This window comes from Mustelus asterias, chromosome 1, assembly GCF_964213995.1.
Source record: "Mustelus asterias chromosome 1, sMusAst1.hap1.1, whole genome shotgun sequence".
In the NCBI taxonomy this organism is placed as follows: Eukaryota; Metazoa; Chordata; class Chondrichthyes; order Carcharhiniformes; family Triakidae; genus Mustelus; species Mustelus asterias.
The window spans coordinates 168,911,404-168,933,739 of record NC_135801.1 but is presented as its reverse complement, the minus strand read 5'-3'; the positions used below and the strand labels follow the sequence as shown (position 1 = coordinate 168,933,739).

General features: G+C 40.7%; 1 protein-coding gene across 2 annotated transcripts in view; it reads left to right on the top strand.

The window, feature by feature from the left end:
* The window catches only part of ark2n (arkadia (rnf111) N-terminal like PKA signaling regulator 2n), a 113,165-nt gene extending 91,155 nt beyond the window's left edge, over window positions 1-22,010 (top strand). For both annotated transcript variants that reach the window (XM_078222738.1, XM_078222731.1), the window contains 3 exons: window positions 2,401-2,577; window positions 9,659-9,785; window positions 15,232-22,010. In XM_078222738.1, coding sequence (XP_078078864.1) covers window positions 2,401-2,577; window positions 9,659-9,785; window positions 15,232-15,424 — 497 coding nt within the window. In that variant the 3' untranslated portion in view covers window positions 15,425-22,010. The remainder of the gene's footprint in view (window positions 1-2,400; window positions 2,578-9,658; window positions 9,786-15,231) is intronic.
* The last annotated feature ends 326 nt before the right edge of the window (window positions 22,011-22,336 follow it).

Sequence of the window (22,336 nt, the reverse complement as noted above, 5' to 3'; positions counted from 1 at the left end):
GGTTTGATGGAATACTTTCCGCTTGCCTGAATGGATGCTACAGGTTCAACAAGCTCAACAGCACCAAGGACAAAGCAGCTGGTTTGATTGGCACCTCATCCACCACCTTCAACTCCCCTCCCTCCACCACCTTCAACTCCCCTCTCTCTACCACCAATGTACAGTAGCAGCAGTGTGTACCATCTACAGGATACACTGCAGCAACTTATCAAGGTTCCTTCGAAAGTGCCTTCCAAACCTACGACCTCTACCATCTATAAGGACAAGGACAGCAGATGCGTGGGAATACCACCACCTGCAAGTTCCTTCCAAGCTGCACACCTGCCTGACATGGAATTATATTGCTGTTCCTTTGTCACTGGGTTATAATCCTGGAACTTCCTAACAGCACTATAGGTGTACCTAAAACATATTGACTACTCATTGAATACGGGTCACCACCACCTTCTCAAGGGCACTTAGGGCTGATTAATAAAAATACTGGCCTAGCCAGCAACGGCCACACCCCTTGAAATGATTTTTTAAAAAGCCAAACTGGCTGAAAATGCCAATCTAAAAATAAGGTGTGACGCAGGTTGTTTCCTCATGCCCCAATTCCTTCCCTTTTTTCCCTCCCTGCAAATGTTACAGTGAGGTGCATTTTGACTAAGGGTTGGCTTGCCCGTGAGTTTGAATTCATGGTCAGAATTAAACCTGGGTTCTTTAGATGGGAGGACCAGCTGATGTTGCTCTCAATCTTTTGAAGCAAGTGTGTGGCAAGTCATAGCATAATGCAATATGTTGGATATGCTAATCAATAACAACTAAATGCGTCTTGATGCTTTTGCTTTGTGTCTTTTTTAGTTGGCTGCATGTTAGATAAATTTCGCACACCATCTAGAAAAGTGTAACTGAGGCATAGTATTGATTTGAAATTGAGTGAAGGTAGTGAGGACTTGGTGGGGCACATGCATTATGCAATTGCTCAAAGTCCCAAAATGGGACCTGTGCTGATTTAACAAGGATGGGGTATGGGAGATGTATGTGTGAGATGTATTGCAAAATTGAATTGTAATAGGTTCTACCTTAATTCACAAGCCAAAATTGTTAGGAATATAGAGGGATATGGACCACGTAGAGGCAAAAAAATATTAGATTAGAGAGGCATCTGTTGGCACAGACTTGGTGGGCCGACGGGCCTGTTTGTGTGTTGTCTTGTTCTTTGTTGTTTTTTGTAATATCAATGATAAGGGCTGCTTATGTATATAACTCTCAGGAATAGTGTGCCTGTTACCCTGCCCATAGTAAATACATTTTGTCCTGTCCTTTTCATACTGCCATTTTTGGTCATTGGCAGTGTGTTTGTCTAACTGCAGTTCCTGGTCAGACCATGTCTATAGTGCTGTCCACATTTAATGCTTGATTTTCAGATTGTCATTTATCTCAAGAGGCTTGGAATACAAAAGCAGGGATGTACTTCTGAGGCTTTATAAAGCACTGGTTAGGCCCCATTTGGAGTACTGTGAGCAATTTTGGGCCCCACACCTCAGGAAGGACATACTGGCACTGGAGCGGGTCCAGCGGAGATTCACACGGATGATCCCAGGAATGGTAGGCCTGACATACGATGAACGTCTGAGGATCGTGGGATTATATTCATTGGAGTTTAGGAGGTTGAGGGGAGATCTGATAGAAACTTACAAGATAATGAACGGCTTAGATAGGATGGACGTAGGGAAGTTGTTTCCATTAACAGGGGAGACTAGGACGCGGGGGCACAGCCTTAGAATAAAAGGGAGTCACTTTAGAACAGAGATGAGGAGAAATTTCTTCAGCCAGAGAGTGGTGGGTCTGTGGAATTCATTGCCACAGAGGGCTGTGGAGGCCGAGACGTTGAGCGTCTTCAAGACAGAAATTGATAAATTCTTGATTTCTCGAGGAATTAAGGGCTATGGGGAGAGAGCGGGTAAATGGAGTTGAAATCAACCATGATTGAATGGTGGAGTGGACCCGATGGGCCGAATGGCCTTACTTCCGCTCCTATGTCTTATGGTCTTATGGTCTAACACGTTTGGGAGTTACTGATGAATTTGCAAAGCGCAATGAGTTGAAAAGCTTGTTTTTTTCCCCTTCCCCTTATAATGCATTTAATTCTTAAAAAAATTATGCAGCTGCTTTTTTATTCTAAAAGCTACATTGCTTGTGCACTTGCTGGCTACTGTAGTGCATTTAACAAAGCAAGGGGCACAGGAGACCAAGAAATGGAGGAGTAGTAGAGGTTCACTATAGAAAGCATTGTAAAACCTGAATTATTTTAGTTAATAACTTGAAGTTATCATAACTTTTCCTCCTCTTCCACCTCCCATCCTCTTTCCCTTCTGTACACGTAAATAAATCATCCATTGTATTGTGTGTTCTCAGATGGACCTCCAGTGATAGCACACTATGATATTTCTGACACTAACTCCGACCCGGATGTTCTGAACGTCGACAATCTTCTTGCAGCTGCTGCTGTTCAGGAGCAATTCTCTTTTGGACATCATGAGTTCAAGGTGAACACCGTGAGGAACCGAGGACTGCTGGAACAATGCGTGGCAGGTCAGTCTTATGAGAAATGCATTTGCCTGTTTTCGAGGCAGTAATTTTGGTGTTATAACTATATAACGTTATAACTGGTATTAACTATACTAACTTATTCTGAGCCATTGCATTATTCTGTCCCCTGAGCTGGATTGCATCAGCAGTTTTGGTGACAATAGTCCAGCATTCAAAAAATAAGGCAAGAAAGGTTATTAGGCACTTCAGATCTATACTCTCCAGTCGTTGCTGCAACTTTATACACTCATCCCCTATCTTTCCTGGAAGAGGTAAAACAACTTGTGGCTAATTTTGGAAACCTAAGAAATTCTTAAATAAAAACAGAAAATGTTAGAAATACTCGCCAGGTATGATGGCATCTGTGGAGGGAGAGAGGAGAGTTAATGTTTCTGATCAATGACTTTTCATTAGGGTTCTCCATGCTTGAGGTGTTGCAGTTGACCAGTTTCACCCAAAGGATGGTATTTCTTGCAAATAAATTCTGCTACCTAACCTAACTCTTTGCCTTGATTTAACTGGAATAACTTCCCTCAATTTCCAATCTATTGAACTATATTATATCCAATTCATTTTGCCAATGTGCTTTTCTAGAAGCAAATAATTCTTTGAACTTACCCCTACGTAGCATTTAGCACATTTCAGGACATCCTGCTCTTCTTGTCTACAAAACCTTTATATCCTTTGTGAGTGTTGCAATCAAAACTGGAGCACAAGTAGAAATAAGCTTAGTTTATTTATTAGCGTCACAAGTAGGCTTACATTAGTACTGCAATGAAGTTACTGTGAAAATCCCCTAGTTGCCACACTCCGGCGCCTGTTTGTGTACACTGAGGGAGAATTTAGCATGGCCAATGCACCTAACCAGCACATCTTTTGGACTGTGGGAGGAAACCTGTGCAAACACAGGGAGAACCTGTAGACTCCACAGTGACAGTGACCCAAGCTGGGAATCAAACCCGCGTCTCTGGCACTGTGAGGCAGCAGTGCTAACCACCGTGCCACCCCAAATACAGGATTAACATAAGAAGCTCTGATGACTGTCTTGCTTTACAAGTTTTCTTCCAAGATATCTCTTCCTACCAAAGGATGGATCATGGATCTATAATTTCCAGGGTCCAATTTCCTCCCTTGTTTAATAATGGGATCAAATGAATAATCTTGCAATCCATTGGAAGCAGTTCAGACCTCTGAGCTGTTGGATATAGGAGATAATCATTCTCCATCGCATTACCTCCATTTCGTTGCAATAGATAGCGTCAGGATTTGTAGCTCTGTGAAACCTAAGTGAATTAACTAGCTATTTCTAATCAACAATTTTAGCTACACATTTATCCTCTAATAGAGGGACAGTGTCATTGCCCTGAGAAGTGAAACCTTAGGAAACTGTTCTGAAGTGGAGTCATATGGACTTGCGGCATTGACTCTGTTTCACTTTCCACAGATGCTAACAGACCTGCTGAGTTTATCCAGCATTTTCTGTATTTATTTCAAATCCTCAGCATCAATAGTATTTTGCTTTTATTACAGCTGTTAGAAAGTGTCTTTATAGGTCATCAACAAATGTGTCCCTTGATTGTTCTGACTTATCTCAACTGACAAACACTTTGCTGTCACTGGTGCAATTGTATTTTTTTTCAGTTGATATCTGAGCATTTTCTAATGCTGGCTTCAGTTATTCTCAGCTGTTTTTATATTTAATAAAGTGATACTAAGTATTTACACTATAGAAGCAGAGCATCTGGCTCCAACTGGTCCAAGATGAACCTCCACATGAACTTTTTCTTAACCCTCTTCATCAAACCTCATCAGGATGTTCCTCTTGTTTTTTCCATCATGCTTATCCAGCTATCCCTTGAATGCACCTATGTGATTCACCTTAACTACCTCACTATCCCATGTTAGTACGTTCCCTTGATCCTACTTTCTTGGCAGTCAAACCTTTTACATATAGAGAAGTTAGGCTGAAAGGGTATTCCGTTATGAATTTTTCCATTTATCCATTTTTGGCTTTACTTTAACTTCAGCACCCTTTCCTTTATTATATTTCAGGAGTCCACAGAGTACAATTGAAGATGAATAGTCCACTGTATTTCCTATTTGCACCAATGACTTATTTAACTATGCAATGATTAATTGAACTATCTAGAACTGTAAAAAATTAGTCATGATCTGTATTGTTGATTCTTAACCATTCATTCCTCTGCTGAAATTGAGTGTGTGGCTATTGCGTGAAACCATATCCTAATATAAGGCATTGACTTTAGGAAAGGAAGGAGAGAAAAATATAGCTTAAACAGATGAGGGTTTCAAATTCGTGGATCACTGGGAAGTCTTCAAGAGAGGATGGCACCTGTACAAGAAGGACGGGTTACACCTAAACTGGAGGGGCACGAATATCCTAGCTGGGAGTTTTGCTAGTGCAGTTCGGGTGGGTTTAAACTAATGTGGCAGGAGGGTGGGGATCAGAACAATAGGTCAATAAGCATAGAGGCTGGGGACGAGGTTAGGGCTAAGACAAGGCTATCTCAGAGGAAGAGCATTCTGGGGGAGGATGACCTCAGTGGGCCTGGAGGTCTGGAGTGCATCTGCTTCAATGCAAGGAGCGTCATGGGCAAGACAGACGAGCTTAGAGCCTTAATGCTTGTGCAGAACTTGGATGTGGTTGCAGTGACAGAGACTTGGTTAAAAGAAGGACAGGACTGGCAGCTGAATATTCCGGGGTATAAGTGTTTTAGGCGAGACAAAGGAGGGGCTAGGAGAGGTGGGGGAGTAGCAATGCTGGTTAGGGAGCATATTACAGCGGTACAGAGGGTGGACAATTTGGAAGCGTCAGGTAACGAGTCACTGTGGGTGGAGCTCAAACAGGAAGAGTGCGGTCACTATGCTGGGGGTATACTACAGGCCTCCCAACAGCCCACGGGAAGTTGAGGAACGGATATGTAAGGAGATTCTGGACAGGTGCAGAAAAAATAGGGTTGTTGTAGTGGGAGACTTTAATTTCCCTCGTATAGACTGGAAATCGCTTAGGGCTGGGGGCCTGGACGGGGAAGAATTTATAAAATGTGTACAGGAAGGTTCTTTGGAACAATATGTTGACAGTCTAGAGAGGGGGCTATACTGGACCTAGTACTGGGGAATGAGCCCGGTCAGGTCATCAAAGTTTCAGTGAGGGAACATGTGGCAAATAGTGACCACAATTCTGTAAACTTTAGGATAGTAATGGAAAAAGATGAGTGTTGTCCTATGGGTAAGGTGGTGAATTGGGAGAAGGCTAACTACAGCCGGATTAGGCAGGATTTGGTGGCTGTTGATTGGGAGAGGCTGTTCGAGGGTAAGTCCACATCTGGCATGTGGGAGTCTTTTAAGGAGCAGTTGATAGGACTGCAGGACAGGCATGTGCCTGTAAAGAGGAAGCATAGGAAAGGTAGGATTCGAGAGCCGTGGATAACCAGTGAAATTGTGGGTCTAATCAAAAAGAAAAAAGAGGCATACATGAGGTCGAGGCAGCTAAAAACAGATGGAGCACTGGAGAGAAAGTAGAAAAGAATTCAAACAGGGAGTTAGAAGGGGAAAAAGGGGTCACGAAATGTCCTTGGCAGACAGGATTAAGGAGAATCCTAAGGCATTTTATACATACATTAGGGACAAGAGGGTTCTTAGGGAAAGAATCGGACCTCTCGGGGACAAAGGAGGGGAATTATGCTTAGAACCAAAGGAAGTAGGTGAGATCCTAAACGAATACTTTGCATCAGTATTCACAAAGGAGAGGGACATGTTGACTGGTAGTGTCTCAGAGAGATGTGTTGACCCGTTAGAAAAAATCTCAATTACAAGGGAGGAAGTGTTAGGTTTTTTAGGAAACATTAAGATAGACAAATCCCTAGGGGCGGATGGCATCTATCCTAGACTCCTCGGGGAGGCAAGAGATGAAATTGCTGGGCCTCTAACAGAAATCTTTGTCTCTTCACTGGACACAGGTGAGGTCCCAGAGGATTGGAGGATAGCAAATGTGGTCCCGTTATTTAAGAAGGGTGGCAAGGATAACCCGGGTAATTATAGGCCGGTGAGCTTGACGTCCGTGGTAGGGAAATTGTTGGAGAAGATTCTTAGAGATGGGATATATGCGCATTTAAAACTGAATAATCTCATTAGCAATAGACAGCATGGTTTTTGTACGAGGGAGGTCATGCCTCACAAATTTGGTTGAGTTTTTTGAGGAGGTGACAAAAACGATTGACGAGGGAAGGGCCATGGATGTTGTCTATATGGATTTTAGTAAAGCGTTTGACAAGGTCCCTCATGGCAGGCTGGTGCAAAAGGTTAAATCTCACGGGATAAAAGGTGAGCTAGCTAGATGGGTGGAGAACTGGCTTAGCCATAGAAGACAGAGGGTAGCAGTGGAGGGGTCTTTTTCCGGTTGGAGGTCTGTGATTAGTGGAGTTCCGCAGGGCTCTGTACTGGGACCTCTGCTGTTTGTGATATATATAAATGATTTGGAGGAAGATGTAGCTGGTGTGATAAGTAAGTTTGCGGACGACACGAAGATTGCTGGAGTTGCGGATAGTGATGAACATTGTCAGAGAATACAGCAGGATAATAGATAGACTGGAACATTGGGCGGAGAAATGGCAGGTGGAATTTAATCCAGATAAATGCGAAGTGATGCATTTCGGTAGATTTAATGTAAGGGGGAGCTATACAATAAATGGCAGAACCATCAGGAGTATAGACACACAGAGGGACCTGGGTGTACAAGTCCACAGATCCTTAAAGGTGGCAGCACAGGTGGAGAGGGTGCTGAAGAAGGCATATGGCATGCTTGCCTTTATTGGACGGGGCATAGAATATAAAAGTTGGCATATGATGTTGCAGCTGTATAGAACGTTGGTTAGGCCACATTTGGAATACTGCGTCCAGTTCTGGTCGCCACACTACCAGAAGGACGTGGAGGCTTTGGAGAGAGTACAGAGAAGGTTTACCAGGATGTTGCCTGGTATGGAGGGTCTTAGCTATGAGGAGAGATTGGGTAAACTGGGGTTGTTCTCCCTGGAAAGACGGAGGATGAGGGGCGACCTAATAGAGGTGTATAAAATTATGAAGGGCATAGATAGGGTGAACAGTGGGAAGCTTTTTCCCAGGTCGGAGGTGACAAACACAAGGGGTCACAGGTTCAAGGTGAGGGGGGCAAGGTTCAACACAGATGTCAGGGGGACGTATTTTACACAGAGGGTGGTGGGGGCCTGGAATGCACTGCCAAGCAAGGTGATTGAGGCGGACACTCTGGGATTGTTTAAGACTTATCTAGATAACCACATGAACAGACTGGGAATAGAGGGATACAAACAAATGCTCTAGTTGGGCACATGAGCGGCGCAGGCTTGGAGGGCCGAAGGGTCTGTTCCTGTGCTGTATTATTCTTTGTTCTTTATTAAGATCGTTCACAATGGAGCTGCAAGGCAACAAAACTAGTTCTCATCATTGATCTGGTTTTGTTGCAGTGACTTGTCTTTGCTCACAGATCATTTTTTCATTGGACGGAACCTTCAACATTGGTGAGGGTTTAAAATGTTGGATTACCCATTTTTTGCCTCTCAGATATTGCCATTTACACTGATGATTGCTAGAAATAGGGTTCATTGAAGTGTGATGTTTATTAATGTTTGGGGTGAAGAGAGGCAGCTGTTATAATTTAAACCGTGAACACATTTTATTAGGGTGTGAAATAGACTAGAGCTTTGTAATATAGCTTATGATGTCACATGTATTTCATTAGCACAAAAGATTTCTTGTGATGTAGTGGTTAATTGACTTTGTTTGTCTGCATTGTCTTTTGCTGAGAGAACAGGTTGGGGCCGGCTTGCAGGCTTTGATTACTGTAAGCTTATGGTTAACTATTTGAAGATACACAAGAATGGGCTATGGTGACTTGTTCCTTTGTTTACTCAATCACCACCTGAGGAAGTTTGTGTAATTTGTATAAACACATAATATCCCATTTTAAGACAGCACAATATAATCCAATGAGTTGCTTTGTTAAGTTGCACTCACCCACAAAGTGCAAACTACTGCACAGTTGTCAATTTTGATAATTATGCACAGTGTAATAAATCCAAGTGTGATTTTTGTGCTTCTGAAACTATTACAATAGTATTTTAAAATACTTGCATAGTGTTTGGAAAGTCATCAACTTATGCTAAGGATTTATGCTAATTCTAATGTGCCGTATTATGGAGAAGTGATTGCTCATGCAGTGAAGTGCTGATCACATTCATGGAGATGCCACCCATCTTTTGTCAAGGATGAAGGAAGAATCATTCTTAGATGCTTTGCATAATTTCTACTAACTGGCTGTGGAGAGTTGGGTGAAATTGGGTGAAATTCTGGATAAATGAAAATGTACGTTCCCATTGTATAGTGCTTTATCATTTTCTGAAGACATTCTAACGTGATTTACAAACTAAACTCATTTCAATGGCAGTTATTGTTGATCATACATAAAAACAGTAGCCATATGCATCAAGCTTTCAGAGACTGCAATTTTATGAATAACTGTTAATTTATCATGGTGATGATTGCGAAAGGTATGTTGGCCCATGGCCATTACTCTGGGATGACCTTTTAGACTGCACCAAATAGTGTCACAGGTGCTTTAACACTCGCCTGTGAGCAGATGGGATTTTAGTTTAATGGTTAATTTGAAAGATGACAATGTAGCACATGCTGGAACTGCATTGAAATGTCACCCGAAGTCAAGAAATCCCAAGTCCTGGAGTGGTACTTGAACCCTTCAACCTCCTGATTCAGACAGCAGTACTTTGAGATCGCCCAAATATTTTCTTCTTTTGCCCTGGGATAGTTTATAGATAGGGATACTACAGAAAAAGAATGAGGAAAAATAAGAAACTTGAGGCAGGAGTTGTGTGACATTGGAAAAACAAGAGTATTTGGAAGTAAGTTGCAAGTTCAGTAACGAGGATTTTCTTAACATTTGAAGTGCTGGTGATTTTTCATTTTCATGGGGCAATGAATTTTGTCCAAATAAAACATGCTAAGGTTGTGTTTGCTTTCTGTTTCCTTGCAGGTCGAGGAGAAGAGAGCTTCATAGCAGCCGATGGCTCTACAGGTTTCTCTGTGCCAGTAAAGGAAGAAATCCAGATTGCCTCCTCAGATAGCGAGGTTGAAATTGTAGGAATTCAAGAAGATGCAAGGTACACGCCATCAATTATGGGAAAATCTCTGGCTCCTAATGCCATGCAGTTATGGTCTAGAAATAGTAACTGCCCATCAAATAACTAGAATATTGATAAAATAATAGCATCATAATTCATTGAAGAAGAGTAAAGCAGAAGGAGCTAAGGCAGATGTGCAAAAATGGTAGACTTGCATCCAGATCTGAGCTCTCATTATGTAGTAATATGTATCATTTACAATGTAAAAAAGGCCATTTGGCCCGATACATCTATGCCAGAATTAATGCTCCACAAGCCTCTCTCCACCTTTCTTTGTCTAACCCCACTAACATACCCTTCTAATCCTTTCTCCCAAGTGTTTATCTAGCTTCTCCTTAAATGCATATGTGCTAGTTGCCTGAGCTACTCCCTGTGGTAGTGAGTTCCATATTCTTTGGTAAAGAAGTTTGTCCTGAATTTCCTGTTGGATTTTTAATGACTATCTTGCATCTATGGCTTTTAATTCTGATTTCCCCAGCAAGTGGAAGCATCATCTATACATCTACTCTATCAAATCCTTTCAGATTTTCAAGATCTGTTTCAGGTCATCCCTCAGTCTTCTCTTTTCTGGAGAAAAGAGACCCAGCCTGTGCAATCTCATGTAATAGCTACAAACTCTCAATCCTAGTATTATCTTAGTAAATCTTTTTTGTACCTTTTCTAGCGTCTCTATATCCTTTCTATAATGCACAGTACTCCAGCTGTGGTCCAACCAGCATTCCATACAGATTAAACATAACTTCCCTGCTTTACAATTCCGTCACTCTGGAAATGAACCCCAGTGCAAAGTTTGCTTTTTTAAATGGCTTTATTAATTTACAAGGCCACTTTTTGATTTGTGTATCTGTATCCCCAAATCCCTCTGCCCCTGCATTCTATTTAGATTCTTAGTTTCCAAGGAGTATGTAGCCTCTATGCTCTATCTGACAACATACAACTCCTCATGCTTAATGATAATACAGTTCATTTCCAATTACACACCCATTCTTCAAATTTATCAATGTTTTTCTCTATTTTGTCACAATCGTCCTCTGTATTGGTTACATCCCCAATATGGTATTGTCCCCAATTTTGAAATTTCCAATTTCCCAATCCAAATCAATTATATAACAACAGTGGTCCCAACACCGATCCTTGTGGAACACCACCTCCTACTTTTTGCCAGTCTTAGTAGGTACCTTTAACCCCTACTGTTTTCTGTTGTATAGCTAGTTTACCATCCATTCTACTGTTTGCCTCTCCTCACTTCATTTGTTCTGACCTTTAGTCAGTAGTCCACTATGCAGTACCTTATTCAAGGTCTTTCAAAAATTCAAATCTATTACTTCTGCATTACTTTTGTCTACCCTTTTTGTTACTTCCCCAAATAATTCAATAAGATTAGTCAAACTTGACCTTTTTCTGAAATTGTGTTGAATTATCTTTATTATATGTTCAGTTCCTAGATGTTTTCTAATACACAGTTGAGTAAAAGATTTCATTATCTTTCTTACTACTGAAGCTAAATGAATTGGTGTATTTTCAATCTATCTTTTTGCATCTAGGAATCACATTAGCTGATTAGTTCATTGGCCCTATTCCCTTTTCTATATTTTTTAATATATACATAATAGGGCCTCTTCCATATCTTTCCTAGCTTCTCTTAATATGCACAAATGCACTTGATCTGGAACAGAGGTTTTATCCTCAAGTTTAATTTGTTTGTCAATTACCTCCATCCTTTCTTAAATATCTGTGGAAAAAATTATTTTATAAGTATATATAGTGTCATGTCTACCATGGCAGCCTAATAATAACTACAGAGGCGAAAAAATTATTTAACTTTTCAGCTATTTTGCTGCTACTTCCTATTAATCCATCATGTGTTTCCCCAAGTGGCCCTTTCTGCTTTTGTTTGTGACTGTATTTATTTTTATATTCCTTGATATAATTTTGTAGTTTTGCATTGCCTTAATTGTTTTTCGACTTCTTTCATAACCTTTACGTATTCCCTTTGTCATCCTTTCCTTTGTTTTCTATGTGCTTAGTGTATGTGTGCTCTTTTCTTTAATACCATTCTGACCAAATTTCTTTCTTTACTCATGGTGTGTCATTAGTGGTTAGTTTTTTCTTCTTTGCTGTGGGATGTAGTTCTCCTGGACTCTGTTGATCACCTTTTCAAATGTTTTCCACCACTGCTTCATTTCCATGGTAATAATTGTTCTCCAGTTTATTTTCCGTAGTTTCATTTTCATCTCTTAAAATCAACTTTTTCCCAATTCATTTACTCTGGTCTTTAGTTTACTTATGTTATTCTCAATCATTATCTTAAACTCTTATGTTGGTAGAATTTATAATAGTAACAGTTAAGTATTACCGACACAAATTCTACCAACAAACTGCTCATCACAAAATTTAGATGAAGGGATTTTTAAATATTAGTTTCAACTGTAGTATCATTCCTAAGCAAGCAAGCCTGTTCCTGGCTATCCATAGCGTCGTCCTGTTTCTCATCAATGGATGCAATGCATTTACTTTTATGCCCATCATTCCCATTAATTTATTTGTTGTCTTCTGCATCCAGATGTATCCAGTAAGGAAATCTGACAGGTCAGCAATACCTACATTCACTTTCCTTGGCTCTTGCTGAGTTAGTTTCTTTGAGCCATATGATGGGGACTTTACAATTGATTTCAACACCTCTTGTTTGGGGAGAGAAAAAAAGTGGTCAGATTTAATTGAATCACTGTCTGAATGCCTGCTGGAAATTGCATGTTAATGGGAATTACAAAAAACAAACAAAGAACAATACAGCACAGGAACAGGCCCATCGGCCCTCCAAGCCCGCGCCGCTCCCCGGTCCAGGATTGAATCCTGAATCCAGGATCCCCGCCCAATTTTCCAGCCTATCTACATACCAATATCCTATCCACCGAGCTGTCCCTCACAGCTACGATGTTTTGTTCATTACAACCTATTAACTTACCCCCACCCCCCCATTCCAGACCATGTGATCTCCAGGGAGAGGCGAAAACCCAGAGTGAAAAACCCCAGGGCCAATATGGGGAAAAAAAATCTGGGAAATTCCTCTCCGACCCCCTGAGGCGAACGAAACGAGTCCAGGAGATCACAATGGCCCCGATCGGAAAATGCTTCCCAACCCTAGTCATTTCCACTTCCACGAACACCATATGAATTCCCTGCCCCCGAGACAGGTTCCCAACTATCCGCAGTCTCACTCTGTACTGGCACCAGCAAGATGATCATAGAATGAAGCCTTGAAACGAGAAACCAGGAACAATTAGCCCGCGCCGCTCCCTGGTCCAAACTAGACCACTCTTTTGTATCCCTCCATTCCCACTCCGTTCATATAGCTGTCTAGATAAGTCTTAAACGTTCCCAGTGTGTCCGCCTCCACCACCTTGCCCGGCAACACATTCCAGGCCCCCACGACCCTCTGTGTGAAATATGTCCTTCTGATATCTGTGTTAAACCTCCCCCCCCTTCACCTTGAACCTATGACCCCTCGTGAACGTCACCACCGACCCGGGGTAAAGCTTCCCACCATTCACCCTATCTATGCCTTTCATAATTTTATACACCTCTATTAAGTCTCCCCTCATCCTCCGTCTTTCCAAGGAGAACAACCCCAGTTTCCCCAATCTCTCCTCATAACCAAGCCCCTCCATACCAGGCAACATCCTGGTAAACCTCCTCTGTACTCTCTCCAAAGCCTCCACGTCCTTCTGGTAGTGTGGCGACCAGAACTGGACGCAGTATTCCAAATGCGGCCGAACCAACGTTCTATACATCTGCAACATCAGACCCCAACTTTTATACTCTATGCCCCGTAATATAAAGGCAAGCATGCCATATGCCTTCTTCACCACCTTCTCCACCTGTGACGTTACCTTCAAAGATCTGTGGACTTGCACACCCAGGTCCCTCTGCGTCTCTACACCCTTTATGGTTCTACCATTTATCGTGTAGCTCCTCCCTACATTATTCCCACCAAAATGCATCACTTCGGATTTATCAGGATTGAACTCCATCTGCCATTTCCTTGCCCAAATTTCCAGCCTATCTATATCCTTCTGTAGCCTCTGACAATGTTCCTCACTATCTGCAAGTCCTGCCAGTTTTGTGTCGTCCGCAAACTTACTGATCACCCCAGTTACTCCTTCTTCCAGATCATTTATATAAATCACAAACAGCAGAGGTCCCAATACAGAGCCCTGCGGTACACCACTAGTCACAGGCCTCCAGCCGGAAAAAGACCCTTCCACTACCACCCTCTGTCTTCTATGACCAAGCCAGTTCTCCACCCATCTAGCCACCTCCCCCTTTATCCCATGGGATCCAACCTTTTTCACTAGCCTACCATGAGGGACTTTGTCAAATGCTTTACTAAAGTCCATATAGACAACATCCACGGCCCTTCCTTCGTCAACCATTTTGGTCACTTCTTCAAAAAACACCACCAGGTTCGTGAGGCATGACCTCCCTCTCACAAAACCATGTTGACTATCGTGAATGAGTTTATTCCTTTCTAAATGCGCATACATCCTATCTTTAAGAATCTTCTCCAACAACTTCCCCACCACGGACGTCAAGCTCACCGGCCTATAATTACCCGGGTTATCCTTCCTACCCTTCTTAAATAACGGGACCACATTGGCTATCCTCCAATCCTCTGGGACCTCACCTGTGTCCAGTGACGAGACAAAGATTTGCGTCAGAGGCCCAACGATTTCACCTCTCGTCTCCCTGAGCAGCCTTGGATAGATTCCATCAGGCCCTGGGGATTTGTCAGTCTTTATATTCTCAATTACATTGAATAAGATTGGACTCTGCTGTGATGCTTTCCTTTCCTTCCTTTTTTCCCTTCCTTCCTCTTTCAGCTTTTCCCATGCTACATGGGGTCACCACAGTGCTGGTTGATCACCTTCACATCAACCATAAACTTTTGGATTTGGCAGGTGTTATTCCGGCTGGATGCCCTTCCTGCTGCTAACTAACTCTCCCCATTTGTCCAGGCTAGGGATCGACACCAACATACGCTAACTTGCCTGCACCAGTGGTTGGTGACAGTGCACTGTATAGATTTGCACACAAAGAATTAACCATGTGGAAGGGAAACTAGAAGATCACTTGTATTTATTGAACAATTACCCTTCTATAAGATACTGCCTTAGAAGAGGAAGGAAATTGGCTCCACCATAGTTTAGCCATAACATGAAAATTGGAGATAAAATGTTTTGTTATAGAGAGAGTTGTCATAATCTCACGTTGCTCCTATGTTGTCAGAAAACATTGATGGGCAGTTGACTGATGATGAGGCAGATAATTAAAAGAAAGTTTGATCCTTATTTCATTAAAAGTGAATTTAGAAAGCTAAAGGGACTTCAAAAATGAGATGATATCTTTTTTAATTGCTTGCAAACAGATCCACACAGACTAGACCTGGTGTCATTCAGAGCTGCTCAGCATGGAAGCAGAGTTCTCATTCATACTGCCTCAGCAGCAGGGCCCAGCAGCAGCAAATGCACTCGTGGGCTGCTCAGCCAACCTGGAGTGGGGCGCCGGAGGTTGTTGACCTTACCCTTGATGAAGACGCTAGACGCAGATACTTGCTGTGAGAAATCAAGGTGTGCTACCTTTGTTCCGTGGTGCAGGAAGAGGAGGAAGAGAGAAAAAAAACCTTGCTTGGTATCTCCTTTCTGTTGTTCACAAAGATTTTAAAAGTTGTTATTTTGCTTTTTTCATTGATTGGAGTTACTGTAGTTTCCACCATTTAGAACTATCCAAAAAGGTATGTTTCACATTTGTCCTAAAATATCAATACATCAACATTATGGAATCTATATTGGGAGACGGTGTGTTTATAAATGGCTCTATTTTTAATATAATTTGTATTTTACATTGTGCCAGGTTATTTAATAACTTACAGGATTCACATTACACATATCTGAATTGGAGTTGGACTTTTTTTTGACCAGAGCTAAACTTGACACTTAAATGCTTTAGCCATACTGGATTTGGGTGCTCTCTGAATTATAACTGCAATTAAGTAGTTAATTACAACCTTTTCCCTTTTCAACTTCAATTTGAGAACCGGTTCTGTAGAAGCTGAACTTATTTGTTCGAGCCCTAGTGACAGGGCTTGCTCCTGAGCTTGAGTATGTAGTGCTCGTTCCCTTCAATTACAGTGTGGGCCATCATTTCAATTGAAGAAGATCCATTGGCTTATAATACTGATCTGTTCCCTAAGTAATGCACAGGCACGAAGGGAAATTTAAAAAGTCATTCATCAGCATAAACTGCAGTGAATCCAAGTTTATTAGCGGCTTAATCCCGCACTTCCATTGTGCTAAACATGATATGATGGTTCAGCAATGGAGATGGACCAGTTGCTGAGTTAAGTAATTGTGTCTGTCTATCTGATGGTTGCTCCTTTCATCCACATTTATTTTCAACAGCTCAATGGCTTTCCACTTATTAATCTTAATGATTGCAGTCTGTTTCTCCACTGCTGCTTTGGAATCCTGCAATTAAAATTGCAACAAATTAAAATGAATCGTAAAGAGGTTATAAGTAAAAGAATGATTTCCATTCTTACTCCAATAGCATTGATGTTAGTTATTATCTCGGTTTAATAAATGGCTAAAATCTAGCCAGATACGCATGCTTATAATACATCATTTCCCCATCTAAATAGTGGGGTTAAAAGATAAAGTTCCAACTGATAAGGTTGGAAGAATAAGGTTCTTATGCAAATCTCCAACTGAACATGGATATGTTAATGATGCATTTTGGTTGGTTAGTTACAGGTAGAACCAAAAGGAAAGACTTGCTTCCAAAGCTGTTGTTGATGATTTATTCTTGCAGCTACACCCATGATCACTTGAAGTAATAATTTGTATATTACTTATCCCCACTCCATTTTTTTAAGGGTAGTTCGTGGAACAGTCAGGAAAGTATTGTTTTAAAATCTGTTCGCATCATGATTGCCACTCACTCAATTGCATTTTAAACTCAGCAATACTACACTGAATGCTGCACAAACTCTGCAGTTTATTTGATCTCCCAGGAATCTTTGAGAATTGTTTCAAGATTGTCACCTCTTGTCATTCATGATGTGGTGACTTAAAATGTGTTCAATCTTGCAGGAAACTCAGTGTATGACACTATAATAGTTGTGCGACAAAGTATATTTTACTGAGCACTTGCTCTACCTTTTGTACTCAAGTTAGTTTTATTTGGTGATAAGCACCAAAAATGAAAGGGGAGCTCACGGGGTAATTGCATCAAATGTACTGATTGAAGTAGATCAGGGGATTCTCAAGTTTACGGTGTTGGCTGATCTCAACTTGGATAATATAATGCTCCAATGTTGCCAGAACTCTTGAACTGTGGCTAAGAAGCTACCCATGTGTACTTGAGGTGAAGACAGAATTGTGATTATATGTGATGCTTCCCAATGGTTAAATAGGTGCAGACTTTGAGTCATAGAATCTTAGAGCAAAGAGGAAGTCATTTAGTGCACTGTGCATGTGCCTGAACCATCTAATTGGTCCCACAACCTGCTCCTTTCACGTAGCAAATTGCTTGTGTATAAAGAATGGCCCATGGAGAAAAGTACTGGAAAGAAGGCAGTATCTAGGAACCGTACTATTTACCCTCCCTGGAACCCATCCCAGACACCTGGAAAAAATGGGAAGAAATTTTGATTTTTTTTTTAAACTTGTTATCTTATTAAGTCAATTCCTAATATTTAATGGATTCAAGACTCCAAAGGAAACAAGATTATCCTGATGTGTTTGGTAAATTTATTTAAAGTTGCTGAAAATGGGCCCTGTTGATTAAAAACAGCACGAAATGTTTTAGCAGCCTTCCAATTGCTGACCTGAGACACCCTCTCAACTCACCAACAAAGTTGACAGCTGAACTCACATTCCATCTTGAAGAGTACTGAATGAGTACTCAGTCTGAGTTACTGGAGCCTTTACGTTGAAACGTACCTTTTTGGTAACAAGTGTAAATGATCATCCTTAAAAGTCACTAAAACCAAGTTTGTGTAGTAATAGTGTCTGTGTTTTGGTTTAATTTGTGTTAGTAAAGGTCTTTATGCTTTTTTAATAATTAAAATTTTGTGCACTTATGTATAGGGAGGAGTCTGAGCAACAAAAGATTTTTTTTCTGAGTTCCACTATCCTTGAGCTGGTATCTAACGTTAACTACAGTAGATTGTTTTAATCAGGGTGACTGAAGAAGTATTCAGATTTCAGTGCAGGATCTTCATTGGTATGGACATGATTAGATACTGTCTGATGCTCTGCTCTTGACTATTCTACAGGTGATTTCTATTTCTAGAAGTTACTACTGAGCTTTTGGGAGACTATAAATAGACTCTTGTCGATAGGTTCCCAGACCATGTGATGCATGTGGCTAAGAAAAGCAAACAATCCTCCCCGCTTAAATTAAAGGCAAAGTTTCCAGCTGTCATTTCAGAAATGTAATTTTTTGGTTGTGGATTTAATTACTTTTAAAAAGGTCTATTTATTAAGGATAAAATAAAGCATCTTATATACAAGGTAACATAACCTCAAGATACCCAACAAGCTGAAAACATACCACAATCCATTTTTTTTAACAGTTTAGCTAGTGTTTGTGAAGATAGTTTTACTCTTTGGCAGGTTTTACTCTTTGGCAGGTAGGTTTACATGGATATCATATGACCAGAACTGAAATATCATTTTGTCTAATTTAAACCAAAATCCTGCTGCAGCTTGTAATTTGAACTGAGCTTGTACAATGCCACCTTCTTTTGAACTACATTGTTAGCCTGGCTTGTTATAAACCTATTGCATGTCACTAAGCAATAATAGACTCCTCCACCTGAAAAGGATTAGAAGCCTATTGTTACTAGCACCCAATGTTGCTTTTTCTACAGAGAAAGGCTGTCACTTCAGTTTTTAAAATTGCTACTTTCAGACAGATTTGTGTGATTTGGCAATGACCTTCATTGCATGATGTATTTACAGAGACACTAGTGACACCATGCGTTGTGATCATGCTTATATCAATTTTCATAGGTATTCAGTCCACAAAACAAAATGTTCGTGATCCATAGGGGCTCACTCTCCTTAATCAGCACCAATCTTTGAATACAGTTGCTTCCAGTTGTAGAGGTCACATCACTTGAGCAGGCAAGTTTAATTTCCAATGGATTTCAGCAGCTTTTCAACTTTTGTATATTGCAGAAAGTGTGTTCCACCTCGGTGAAGAGAAATAGCCATAGCTTGTGTCTTTGGAAGGAGTAAATGAAACTAAGATATGGAGTGAAGGAATTATTCATAACTCAGCCTAGTCTTTTCCAATTTCAGAAAGTTTTGGTTAAGTTTTGAAAGCTTGCTTGCCCATTGGCGAGTAATTTTCAATGAGGAAAATGGAGTGAAGAACATGCTGGTAGTGCAGAAGTGGTTAAAATAAATTGTTAAATTAAGATTTGTTTGGCTCTTGAAACCTCACCTTTGTAGACCAATTCTTCTCAGATTGGCAGTAAGTAGCCACAGATCCTTCCTTCCCTGTTACAACGGTTTACATTCTTCTGGCTTGGCTGCAGTGGCAAAATGCAATTCTACCTGGTTGAAATTGAACTGAAGTTACTGAGCTGAATGAATTATTATTCAAACGCGCATTACATCTGGAGCATCTCTGAATTTCACAGAGTAAACTTTAATAATTTGTGCATCCCTACATTATCCTTCCCTACTGTGCCTCCACTCACTCATTCATGTTGCATTTTTTACTTTAGTGCATAACAGACCTGTCCCTACCTAAAGCTAGAGATCTATATCCAAATAGTTTGTTTTCTTTAAAAGGAAACCTTGTTCCTGCAAAATATTTTTTTAAATGAAACATAAACCAATATCGCTAACATTTTTGTAGTTCTCAGTACAGATTCCTGTGCAAAAATTAGCACAATTATTGGAAATTCCCATCTAATGATCTCCATTGCTGTATATGTGCATCAACATTTGAGAGTAGTCATTTTGTTTAGTGAATATCCGATATTAGTAACAAGCTCTCAGAATCAGCATCTAACGGGTGAAGATTCTCAAAGACCATTTATTTTGGTGTTATAGCACTTATTGTTTTGTAGTAGAAACCTAAAAAATAGTGCAGAGCATTGTGTGATGTATGATTTTTTCCTCATTAGCGAAACCTGTGAGGAAACTGCAGTACATTGCTGCTATCCAATTCCATGGGACTGTTAAGATATCTAGTGTCCCATTGCAAGGCTTTTGATTTGTTTTTAAAAAAGGGTAATGATTAATGTATCTGATATTCCTCGCTAGTTATTGTGCTTCTGAATCCTTCCAACCAATACTGAGCAGTACGTCAGCATTAAGGAAGGACAGTTGAGGGCATCCTTCACTGGACATGTGATGCAGTATAAATCACTTGCCTCATTTCAATGTGTTGCCAACAGTAGAGAGTTCCTGACTGATCTGAGAAACCATGGAAGAATAAAATAACTAGGAGGTAGATTTAGCAGGAAAAGTCTGATGGAACAGTCACAGTGGCCTTTGCCCATACAGTTTTAGGGTTGGGTAAAGTGACTAAAATACTTCTTTCTTTAGATTTATCTTCATAGAACATAGAAAAGCTACAGCACAAACAGGCCCTTCGGCCCACAAGTTGCACCGAACAATTTCCTTACCTTCTAGGCTCATCTATAACCCTCTATCTTACTAACCTCCATAAACCTATCCAAAAGTCTCTTAAAAGACTCAATCGAATCTGCTTCCACCACCACTACCGGCAGCCGATTCCATGCACCCACCACCCTCTGAGTGAAAAACTTACCCCTAACATCTCCTCTATATCTACTCCCCGGCACCCTAAACCTGTGGCCTCTCGTGACTTCCTTCCTTACCTTCATCTTTCCCATTTAGCTACAAAGGCAAGTGCACCATGGAGTGTGATACTGAACCATTCACATCCGACATTGTCCAGGTTTGATCCTAGTCTTTCCTGAGTAAACTGACTTGAGCCTAGTTGGAACTTGGAGCACTTTAATTAATCTTATTGTGCCAGAACTAGGGAGGAGAATGGAGCTAGTATTATCATCTCTGAATTATTATCAAGCAATTTTTGTGGAAAAGTGCATGTGTGTAGGTGCCAGGTGTAAACAGGATTAGGCTTGATTGTGATGCCCCACATAGTAAAATACTCTGACTACAATCACCATCTAAGCTTGCACTTGAACAATACCCGGTTATATGGTGGATTGGATGGCTCACTGGTGTCCATGGGACAATGCCCCGGCATGAATCAGGATTCTGGAGGGGGGAATTGGGAAGGTGGCATAAGAAGCTATTGAGTAGATTACTGTGGCTCCTGAAAAAGGACCATCTTGAAATGATAACAATTGCATAAATTCCAGATGGCAGGCAGCCTTCCTCAGTACATGAAGAGTAGCATTGCTTGGGCTGGAATTTCTGCTTTGGTTGCTGGGGAAATCATAAAGAGCCATAAAAGACAAGGTGGGGTTTGAATGAAGTGTGAATACAATCTCATAACATCAAAAGTAACAAATAAAGAGGGTGTTTACTTATCAGCTAAATAGAAGTTAATAGTGCAGAATTTCATCTTGTAGCAAAACAGGGCCTAATGTGTAACAAGCTGAACCACACACATTTACTGCCACAACCAATACTGCTTAAATTTGAATCTGGAAAACCAGGCAGGGTGAGGGTTACTTTGTGTTTTCAGAACCACCTTCTGTTTGACATTTTATTTAATTTTTTTGTTAAATTCTTTTGCATGGGAATGGAATAAAGTTTGTTATTTTCTACTGAAAACAGGCGCCCACAATGGTAACGGCCAAGAACAAAATAATTTAGGTATTATATTGCTTGTAAGTTTCATTAAAGCATAAAAATTGTATAGAATTATAAGAATTTTATGCGCAGTATAAGGGAGCAATTCTAAATAATCCTCAGCATGTAAATTTAAGATCTGGTGAAATTGCACTAATTATGGACTTTTTTGCCCCTCTCAGTATTGATTGTTTTTTTTTGGAAAAAATGTAAATACTGTTTGTGCTGCCTTGTATGGAGCTGTGGTGGCAGTGTATAGATTTTTAACTGTTATGCAGTGATTATATGAAATAGAAAAATTGAGACAGGAGAATAAAAATTTAACTTTTAAACATCATTATGGAAGGTTGATTTTTTGTGAAGAACTGATTATTCTCTCTTGGTTTTTCTGGGTAGTTAACAAATATGTTCATAACCCAATTTCTTTTGAATTTTGTGCTCTTCATGATTTGACTCTCAAATTCACCATAATTGTGCGCAGTATGGTGGCAATGGTTAACACTGCTGCCTCTCAGTGCCAGAGACCCGGGTTCAATTTTGGCCTCGGGTGACTGTGGAGTTTGCACATTCTCCCCGTGTCTGTGTGGGTTTCTTCCAGGTGCTCTGGTTTCCTCTCACACTCCAAAAATGTGCAGGCTAGGTGGATTGGCCATGCTAAATTGC